The following is a 10925-nucleotide window of genomic DNA, read 5'->3' as shown; positions in this document are numbered from 1 at the left end:
TGGCAACCATAATATTTTATCTACTTAGCATGCATGCATGGTGTCCATACCATAGAATCGTAGAATCATAGAGTCATAGAATCACATAATCATGGAATCATAGAGTCAGAATCGTAGAATGGCTTGGGTTGGAAGAGACCTCAAGGATCATCAAGTTCCAATCCCGCTGCCGCAGGCAAGGTTGTCAACCATTAGATAAGTTGCCCAGGTCCCCGTCCAACCTGGTCTCAATCACATCCATAGTCAGGGCACCACAACCTCTCTGGGCAACCTGTTCCAAGACTACATCACACTCTCACTGAAAGACTTCCCCCCGACATACCCTTCTGGGGAAATCTGACCATGTTCTTCAGGCCTTCAGGAGCCCTTTTCTCTGAGCAAGTGAAGGGCACTGATTCAGGAGCCCCTACATCTTATGGACGAGCAAGCCTGGGTCCTGGGCAGGCAGGCAGATTGCACAAGAAGGTCTGGCAGCAGAACGAGGTGTAGGTAGCCAGGCCCAGGCTGAAGTTGTGGTATGGACAGGTCTTGGAGCACTTCTTAGTGATCCTCTTCCAGAAAGACAAAGAACCTTGATCAAAGGAGAAAGGGGAGAGCAGTATTAGTGATGTGGACTTCCCAAGAGCTCTTCAGTCTTCTAGAAGAGGAACTAATATGTCTTCCTGTCATGAGAACAGCTCGGTCAATAAGACCCCTCCCAATCTCACCCACTCCGTGATTGCCAAGACCATTTAATATCTCTGAAGGGCATCCAGCACTTCCCAGCATAGATCCTCATGCTGAGTCTTTATTAGGTGTACAAAGATGGCATACATAGAATCATTTAATATCCTGAGGTAGAAGGGATTCACAAGGAACATTGAATCCAGCTCCATGAAGATCCATGAAGGAATGTTCTTGCCTGGATTGAAAGCACGTTGCCAGGTTTTATTTCCTTCTGCATCTCACTAGACCTTTTTCAGCATCCTTTTACATGCAGGCATAAAACAAGAAAGAAGATCCCAAGCTGTGTTGGGGAGGAATTTTTCAAACTCTGCTAACTTCAGCACTGCCAGATTGGGCTATCAAAATCTCCATCTTCCATATGTCCTTCCCCATGATTCCTCAACTCATCCATTCACAAAGGGCAACCTAGCCAAAACCCCACATTCCATTCCTGAGTCCCTGTGCACTGACAGCACATACCTATTCCTACAGCAGCAACGTTTGTCACACAGTACTCATCCTTGTCTGAGCACTTCTTAGCCTTCAGACAGCTCCAGTTGCTTTGTTCCCACTCACAGGTGTAGCAATATAGGGCTTTTGCTGCAGGATGAGACATGAGAAGATGGAATATGAAAGATGATGACAAAATGCTATTACTCCCACTAGCAAAAATTACCACTTTCTTTCCATTGCCCCTCAAGTGCACAACATGCAAGTTTGCTGAAAACTATGGATTTGCAAGACTCAGACTCATCTCACTCTGCTCTCTGCACACTTTGCACATTTAAACCCAACACATGCACCCAGGTGCAGGCATCTGTATGTAGAAGATCCTGCCCTGCACTCTAAATACAGCACAGTGAGTCGAAGACACTGGGTTCAATATGATGCAAAGAGCAGGGAAGGTCAGGATTTGCTGTAGGAGTCTACAGGGATGTCCCAAGGCTTGGATTCACTTTTTCTAGCTGCTAGGGACACTATGAATAAGAGTACAGCCCAACTGGTCCATAAGTGCTGGCAGTTGTTTGCCCCATTAATTGGGACCTCCATGGCCTGAAGTTGTCAGTCCTCACACTTAGGGTCTATGAGTGGAACTTCAATGCCTTCAAATCTGTGTTAAAATACCAATGAAGAATATTACATTTAACTCTTAGCTGTGTGAATTCAGCCATAAGACATGTACAGCCCTTGTTTTTTACTGCCTAAGTTATCTAACTTAAGTTAAGGTGCTCTTGGTTTTGGTGCTGAAGAGAATCTCTCTGTCCCCTGGGCCTTGTTAACACTTGGAAATTTGCAAAAATCACTATTCTAGAAAGTGAACCAAGGTAAATAGCAGGAAGGTATTCTTAGGCCTCTATGAGACAGAAATAACTATTCCAATAAATTATTTCTACAGCAGAAAATGTGGCAAATTTCCAGGAGCTGGAAAACCTTATTTCGCTCTACAAATCAAGGATGACATTTACTTTCCTGGTTACTTATGTATTTTGTCAATAGCGGATATAGGACCATATACTTTCAGGGGGCTCAGATTTCAATCTCAGTAAAATAAACAATACAATCCATAATGCAAATAAGAAGCAAATATTCCTCTCCACCCAATATCCCAGCATAAAGACACTTATACCATATAGCTCACTACCAAACTTCTCCCTAATTCCCCAGCTTGACTCCAAAGACCCAGAAATCACTTGGGTAGGGTCTCTGAGAAGGGCAGACAGTAGGGGCATTCAGCAGGAAGCTGCACAAAGGAAGATGCAGATCTGGCCCTATCCCACTAGAAATTGTGTCAATAGCTGCAGGAGGAGATAGCAGCACAAAGAAATGGATGCATTGTGTGATTGTAGGCTGGAGCATTTCATCAAGATATAGAAATAACCACAGTCTTACAACATCTGAACAAACAAACTCACTGGAAAGTCTTTTATCAAAGACAGAAAAGTGGCAACTGCTTCCTACTTTTTTGTTGGTCTTGCTTTCATAAAAGTCCAGTAGTATGTGAGTTTATAGAGAAATATGCTCCAAAAAAAAAAAGCAAGCCTTCATACATTCAAGCTGAGAAATCGAAGAGGAATTCCATGTCCTTCAGTAGCTCCATTGCAAGCACTGAGGCACTACAAGCACTAAGACGTCTCTTCCCACAAGTCCTCTCTGATTTTCCAACATTCAACAATTCTTTGTGTAGTAGAAACCATGCTCTTACCTTCATGTGCACATAGGACCAAAGCCAGAAGGACAAGGAGGGAAGCTTTCATCTTCTCAGTCGTCTTCACAGCTCAAGAAAAGCACCCTCATCTGGGGACAGGATATATATCTCGCCTGCGTTTGGACTGAGTGATGATGAAGACAACAATTTGAAAAGATGGGCAGGGATCATGTATTATTTGACAGGATAGGAATGCACGTTGGTTGTTTTCTCACCTCGGCATTGCCTTCGGGCTGGTCTGATGGGTCTGAAGATGAGTGAAAGCACCACCAGGGCAATTCATCCTATTTATTGCTTTTAATGCTTTAATGTCTCTATGGTCAGGCTAGTAGTACTATCAGTGTAGCACTACTGCACCACATCTATGGCCAGATAGTTCAGCAAAGGCATCTACTCAAAGCAAAACGGCAATAAGTAGCATAAATTAATGCCTTCATTGTGTGGATGACTGCCAAGTGCCTTTCCAGGATTAGACCTGGAGAACTCCCTTATGTCTACAGTCAGGGTAGATCGAGCTTTGTATTCATGATTGACAATATAAACAGGAAACGTTTTATGATTTCCTGTAGCCTATAAAAGCTGCTGGTTACCTATAAAGTCCTAAATGCTTCGCATCCTACTTCTGAAAGGAGCTGCAGCAAGAGAACAATGGCTTTGGTGTTCAAACAAAGGAGCTAGCATATTGGAAGTTGGTTTCCAGCTTTGCTACACCTGAGAAAAGTGTAAAAACACCTTTGTCCCCCTTCTACACAGAGCATCCAGTGCAAAGTGCTGCTAGATAGCATTCAAATGTAAGGTTCCCCGCCCATATGACTTCTCTGTATGTTTATCTATTTGGGTGGAGCTGAAGCTGATAATTTAAGACCATCTGTAGCCTCTGTTTGACTGCTTGTCACACTTCGGCTTCTAAGGAAAGAGTTACCAGGAAAACTGGTGCACAAAATCTGCAGACTTCTCCATGAATCATCATAGACCCAGCCACCAAAGAGCAGAGAGGACAAAGCAGGAACAGATTCTCCGCCAGATTACAGCTGCTTGCTCTGCTCAACTCCTCCACCTTGCAAGACTTGGCTGAGGAAAGAAAATGGGATCGAAGAAGGAGAACAGGGACCTGGATACAACCTGGGATTTAGGAGATGGAGATGCAGAATAAGAATTGGCAGAGACTCAGAGAACATGTAGAAGAGTTTAGATGGAGAAAGGGAAGGCAAAAATACCTGGGTGAACTTTAGGTCCTGAACAGATCAGCCAGATGTGTGAGCAGCTTTGAAGCAGAAGTCATGAGCATCTTGCACATTTAAGGCACCTGATACGACTACTCATTGCTCACCACAGTGAAGGCATGGCCAGAGGAAGTTCAGAGGGACACCAAAACCCATGATATCATCCTTTTCGATGAAAAAAATAATAATAATAAATGGTGAGGGGGGGTACTGGTGTTGGGGGTAGCAATTTTCAGGTATTTTTGAGGTTTCTGACATTGGCTTCAAACCACTGGGGCTACTGTTGACATGAAACAGGATTAACAGGATGGTGAAGTCAGCCCTGATAACCTCATGAGCATTCATCATTCCTCAGCAATGGACATACAGCTTCTGGGCGTGGAGAGGGTAAGCCACATCTCTTGCCCAACAGATGAAGTTCTGCCAGGCATAGGGATTGCTTGCCATTGTGGATGCTGAAGGAGGTGTGTCAGTCCTCCTCGATGTCACGAGGCAGCAACCAAAGAGCCAGACCCACTGCAGAGAACAAGGATTGCCCAGTGTGATTCACAAGATGATGTCCTCCTGCAGGGATGACTCTTTGTAAGGATCTGGAAATCAGCATGGGAAGCCAAGGCTGAGTGTCCTGCAGCTAAAGGACAAAGCTCTGCATAGGCAAGGAAGCAGTTTGCTTTAATCTGACTTGACTCTTATTTCTGAGGAAGAAGTGAAAAATAACAACATGATTAACATGGTGCATTATTGAATCTACAGGGCTTGCTGAAAGTCAACATGGGCTTAAACTCTTCATATTCCAAATTGCTGAAGGACTTTAATGCTTTGGCTCTGACCCCATATCCCATGTGCTCACACTTTTCCTGAGTGCTCTGAAGATATCTGGGTGCTCACCATGGGAGTCCCACCACAGCACAGAGATATTTAAGTTCAACAATACAGCATGGGCAGCCGGGGGGCCAGGTTACACAGAGGAGTTGAAATCCTTTGGAGAAGTTGCCCTTTGGCTCAAGGAAGGAAAATGGTGCCTCAGGGGCTTTCCAGTACCATATTACCTAATTTGCTTGTAATAGGGGAATCCAGTTGTGCTACAGAGGAAGTCACCAACCTTCCAGCTTCCCTGAGGCTAGAACCACACTGAAGAAGAGCTGTCACAGAAACAGTTATATCTATCCCAAAAATTTTTTTGATGTGGAATACTGAAACCCAAAAACAAAAAACATAGAACCATGACATACATGAAGAGTTCGGTCACAGTTTCAAAGGCTGTCTTACAGGATGGGAACAGTTGTCCATGTTGTTTAATTATTAGCACAGTTTTTGCCTAAATGATGAAGACCATCTCTGACAATTCCTGGACAGGTGCAGGACTTAACACAACTTAGACATACTTTCCAATTGGCATTTTGGACTCAGCCACTTTATTTTGGAGGGATACAGATGGGTACCAGCTAACCTCTGGGCCAGGAACAGATCCAGGAGCTTTCATTTGCTTATATGCCTTCCCTGCAGTGTCCCAATTCTTGTCAGGACCAGAGAGTAGATGGTAAAATACCACTGAATATGTAAATTAATGATTTTCTAGATGCCTTTCTATGCACCCTCAGAAATTTCTGCCTGGCTGAAGCAGTAGGAGACACACTTTGCTCCAGGGTTGTGCTGATGAGGATAATATCCTCCTCCTACTCATCTCCATTTGTTTAGCTCTCTCTAATTGCAGGAACAACCAGACCATGCTGCTTGCAAAACTCCAGCCCTGCTGTGAGTCAGCTATCAACAGACATTTCCAAGATGGGTGTTATTTATTTATTCTCTTTTATTTCACGGTGGCCACAGAGCCCCGTTGCATGAAAAACTAGAAGATTAAAGGAAGGATCAAGTCAGGTTCAGACTGGCCTGTCCATGTTTGATCACCAGCTGTTCAGGAGACAGATGAGTCAAACAATGGGAGGAATTGGGAGACCAGAATGGGCTAAGAGACTGGCATGGGTTATTCAACAGGAACCCAGTCTTCTAGGGCATCACAGTTCAGTTCAGAGAATGGACCTGCTGACACTGAACTGCAGTTCTCAGCAACAGGAAAGGACATCTCGTCCCGGATGCCTCCTTGTATCTAGGATGAGTGTTAATGGCCTTAAGTTGTTCCAGGGGAGGTTCAGATTGGATATTAGGAAAAATTTATTCTCTGAAAGAGTGGCAATGCATTGAAACTGGCTGCCCAGGGAGGTGGTGGGGTCAGCATCCCTGGAGGTTTTCAAGAAAAGGGTAGATGTGGTGCTTAGGGACATGGTTTAGTGTAGGGTATGGTGGTAATGGGTCAGCTTTTGGACTTGATGATCCTGGTGGTCCTTTCCAACCTTAATGATTTACAGTTCTATAAGTGCAATTGTAGTAGTTGCAGAATTCATGAAAAGCAGACTGCAAGTTTGCAGATTTGTTGATCACCTTCCAATAGATCAAGAGACAAACAAAAACAACCCATGAACCTTTGTCATAAGGGCAAATCCTATCTTTACCCTGTAGAGATCACCCAAGTTGTATGACTTATGGTTTATTTAATTACCCTTTGTTTCTCTGCTCAAGCAAATTGGGCTTGACCTGCAATATTTGGGTTTCCCAAATCACCAGCAATGGGGAACATTTCAGACCCCAATCCACCAGAACAGAAACAGCCTCACTGAAAGTAGATCTGGAGCACACAGGAACATTGGGCATCAGGGCTAGGAGGCCACAACCAGCTAGGTCATGGCCATGGGACTCATCAACACTGATCTTCAAAATAGGATTCATGCAGACTGTCTCGTTTCTGACACATCTGGAAGCCTCCAGGCACTGATCTTTGCTGGCCTGGTTGGTGTAGACATAGCACATCAGCAAGTTGGCTATGGGAGGGAAACACAGACTGTTTGTATGAGGTCAAAGAAAGAATCTCCTTCCCAGTTGGACTCATTCTCATCCTTCAGCAGGCCACGGGACATTAAGACAGACAGTGTGGTTGTGTAGATCCAGCCCTTCTACTGCCCTACCTACACCCAAAATTGCTAAACACCCACTTCCCAGTAGAAAAAAACTTCTTTACAGGTGAGATTTCAGGGCATCAGGCTCTCAGCAGATCCTGACATTCAACTATCACATTACAGTATTTCACAGAATCACAGAATGGCCAGGGTTGGAAGGGACCTCAAGGATCATGAATCTCCAACCCCTCTGCCACATGCAGGGCCACCAACCTCCACATTTAATGCTGAACCAGGCTGCCCAGGGCCCCATCCAATCTGGCCTTGAACACCTCCAAGGATGGGGCATCCACAACCTCTCTGGGCAGCCTGTTCCAGTATCTCACCACTCTCATAGTAAAGAACTTCCCCAAATGGTCACAGGGCCAGAACAGCAGTAAAGGCTGCACTCAATTTTTAGCTCAAAGTTCAGCTGTACTCCCCACAAAAAGTGCAGCATTAGCTCCATCCAAAGCTGGGATTGGATTTGCAGCAACACCAAAAAGGGCCCTTTCTTGTGAGAAACACAGAAGGTGACAAATTTTGGTTTCCTCTGTGGGCAGCTAAACAATGTAGGGTGTCTAAGAACAGGGCCCTGCTGCAGAAGTGTGAAGGAGAGGCAAAGCTGATCTTGCACAGCTGCTCTTTGTTCAAGTAGCCTGTTGTCTTCTTAAAGACCAATGGGTTTAGAATTTAAGAATATGTCTTCTCCAGGGAAAAAAAACAATAGCTATCATTCCCCCAGCCTCAGACTTGCATTAACCCTGAACAACTCACCAAAGTCCATACAGAGCACAGCACACAGAAACACCATCAGAAGAGCATTCATCTCAGTTTGCTCTTCTCAGCCTGCATGGTCTCAGAGGCAGCAGCTCCCAAAACCCTGTGAAGTGCTGGCAGGGATGATGGCCAATATGAAGGCTGGTTCCTGGCTGGCACAGATCACCTGTGCTACTGATACATTTGCACACCATGCAAAGCCTGGACAAAGGTTTCTTGTGGAATTTTGCAGCCAGTGCTTTGCCTTTTCCCAGTCTGTATGCATAACTAAGATTGCCCCAACCCAAGTGCAACATCTTGCACTTAGCTTTGATGAACCTTGTTAGGTTCACATGGGCAGACCTTTCAAGATTGTTCAGGTCCCATTGGATAGCATCCCTTCCTTCTGTTGTATCAACTGTACTGCTCAGCTTGGTGTCATCCACAAACTGGCTGAGGATCCCTCTCAAGCCCTCTGTCTACGTCCTTGATAAAGATGTTGAAGAGCATCAGCCCCAACAGAGACTGCTGGAGGACACCACTCATCTCTGGTTTCCACTACATATCTATTGCTCAAGGGCACTATGGGGGTAGGAGAAAGATGTCTCCATCTGCTCTTAGCAGAGATGAGAATCCAGTCTCCCTCACCTTGTGTGATATTGGGGCCTGAAAATAAACCCGAAGGAAAGCAAATGCCACTAACATAAGCAGTTCCTCTTTGAAAAAAGACAGGAGATTAGGAAGTGGTGACCAGCCTAGGAGAAATTCAGGCCTCCTGAAAGTGGATGAGGACTCTCAGACTTGCACACTATACAAAGTAGATTAGAACTGAAGAAAAGGGGAAATGTGTGCAAACGCTCTGTGGACTAATGCTGCATCTAACCCACTGGCTGTACAGTTTTTCTTGGAGCACTGGTACAAGCTGCCCAGTGAGATGATGAAGTCTCCCCGCTTAGACATCTTCAGAAACCACCTGGATGTGGTAGGGAGAAGTGATGGAGTCACCATCCCTGGAGGTTTTCAAGGACAGGGAAGATGTGGCACTTAAGGACTGGGCTTAGTAGGCATGGTGAGGATGGGTCAGCAGTTGGACTAGATGATCTCGGTGGTCTTTTCCAACCTTAGTGATTCTGTGGTCTTGGGTAAGCAGCTCTGGGTGTTCCTGTTTGAGCAGGGGTCTGAGCTGGTGACCTCCAGAGGTCCTTTCCATTCTCACCCATTCTGTAATTCTGCTTCCCCTTGCCCAATCTAAGTTGAAGCCTCAGATTAGAGCTAGGCCACTAGAAAAGCTCATAACTTCTGAGGCCACACGGATTTCTCTTTGGTGACTTGGTCCAAGAGCTACTCTACTAGTTCCATTACCATGGCTCTGAGATCAGCATGGTATCAGCAAGATCAGAAGAGCACAAGGGAACTAGAGAAAGATGTGCTTTTGCTACAACATCAACATTTTGTCAAAAATTGCAACCCAATGTGCAATTGAGATGCTTTTTTTTGTTTTCCTGTTACCCCTAAACCATGCCTGGTCCATCTTGGTGAGGTACTGGAACAGCCTGCCCGTGGAAGAGTCACAATCCCTGGAGATGTTCAGGATAGATGTGGCAATGAGTGACATGGTTTAGCAGGCATCGTGGTGAGGGGCTGACAGCTGGACTAGATGATCTTAGAGGTCTTTTCCAACCTTAATGATTCCATGATCTCTGGGTCTGCATTTCTTCAGCTGGCCAGTGATGAGCTGTTAATAACCAAGAACCCTCCAGTGCCAGTCTCAGCCCCATGTTTTCTTATTCACATCTCTACTTCTCCAGGTCTCTGCTGTTATACCAGACCTGTTTTTCTCCACATTATATCTTTGTGCCTGTGCCATAAATATCTCACTGTATACAGAATAATGTATTGTTATTGCTATCTATAAAAGCCTACAGCTGCATCATACAAAGATAGATGAAAGTAGAACAAATTAGCCAAAGCCACCTGGTCAATTAGAAAAATTGCTTTTACAGCTCAGCCAACTGAAACAAAGCCTCGGGCAGGTCAAGACAAACTCAGTCAGAGAAAACCTTGCAAACCTAAATCCTGAGGTCTCACAAGCTCATTTAAAAGCTTATAGCCCATTACCAGCAAAAGCATCACCAAATTAAGGTGCTAAGGGATACCAAACCCTCTTGTCTTAGAAGCTAATGAGCGAAAAAATAGTCTGAGCAATTTGGTTTTATTTATTGTGTTATGTATCCTGTTTAGTTTTTTCTATTCTTTTCCAGTATACAGAAAGGGACTTTAGAGAGCTAGATAAGAAGTGAAACTTGCATCTGTCCAATATAGAATATCATTGAAAAAGGGAGAAAAAATGAGTACAAAACAGAAAAATAATAGCATTCTGCCACGTGCCTGGGTTAGGAGAAGCTAGGAAATGAAGCCAGACCTACAGGGCCTTATTCTTCACCTCTCATCCCCACCTTGAAGTCTCACCTCTAAAAGGGGAACAAACAGGATTTGCTTTCACAGGGAGCCGGAGTGGGGAATCCTATGCCCAAATAGGAGACCAGGATCCCCAGAATCCATTCTCTTATGTCCAGAAACACACAGGAAGAGGAAGCAGTAGAGATTTAACCCTCCCGTGTTCTTCCTCCGATATAAGTAGTGTTTGCAGCACCAGGAATGAACTGCAGGGACTCCTTCGGCCTGAGAGAGAGCTTCCAAGAAGGAGACGTAAGCCTTACTTACAACTGATTGCAATAATTCCCACCTAACTCAAGAGTCCAGCTTAAGAAATAGACAGAAGAAATTACAGAGAATACCTATACAAAACAAAGAGCTCATTCCCATAGTGGCAACTTCTCGGAAGGAATTAGAGAATTCCTCCCCTGACTCACCTTAGTAGGTAAATGTCCTATGTGCAAGAGAAGGGAGAGTTGTACACAATCCACTGAGCTAAAAATACAACACTTTTTTTCGAAGATATCAGCTACCCACTTCCCTATTCCTCCTTTACAAGCCTGATGCACTACACGCTAGCTAGAATCTGCCTTGGCTTGCAGAGAT

At 44.7% G+C, this 10925-nt stretch overlaps 1 protein-coding gene across 1 annotated transcript; it reads right to left on the bottom strand.

The window, feature by feature from the left end:
* On the bottom strand, positions 1-3035 carry LOC122171878 (lymphocyte antigen 6E-like). The gene is made up of 3 exons (XM_042839723.1): positions 2909-3035; positions 1186-1305; positions 1-571 (listed from the first exon to the last, which is right to left on the bottom strand). Exons 1-3 carry the CDS (start codon positions 2958-2960, stop codon positions 414-416), a joined length of 330 nt encoding a protein of 109 aa, XP_042695657.1. The 5' UTR covers positions 2961-3035; the 3' UTR covers positions 1-413.
* Between the last annotated feature and the right edge of the window lie 7890 nt (positions 3036-10925).

The sequence above is a fragment of the Centrocercus urophasianus genome, unplaced genomic scaffold (genome assembly GCF_019232065.1).
Source record: "Centrocercus urophasianus isolate 14NV4802_14NV808 unplaced genomic scaffold, USGS_Curo_1.0 seq_11, whole genome shotgun sequence".
In the NCBI taxonomy this organism is placed as follows: Eukaryota; Metazoa; Chordata; class Aves; order Galliformes; family Phasianidae; genus Centrocercus; species Centrocercus urophasianus.
Note: the sequence above shows the minus strand (reverse complement) of the source record. Positions and strands in the feature narration are given on the sequence as shown.

What these genes read in the sequence shown, in the direction of transcription:
- LOC122171878 (XM_042839723.1), bottom strand. Translation starts at nt 2,960, where the DNA reads ATGAAAGCTTCCCTCCTTGTCCTTCTGGCTTTGGTCCTATGTGCACAT. An exon ending in GGTCCTATGTGCACATGAAG is followed by an intron (nt 1,306 to 2,908) that starts GTAAGAGCATGG and finishes CTCATCCTGCAG; the next exon opens with CAAAAGCCCTATATTGCTAC. An exon ending in CGTTGCTGCTGTAGGAATAG is followed by an intron (nt 572 to 1,185) that starts GTATGTGCTGTC and finishes CCTTTGATCAAG; the next exon opens with GTTCTTTGTCTTTCTGGAAG.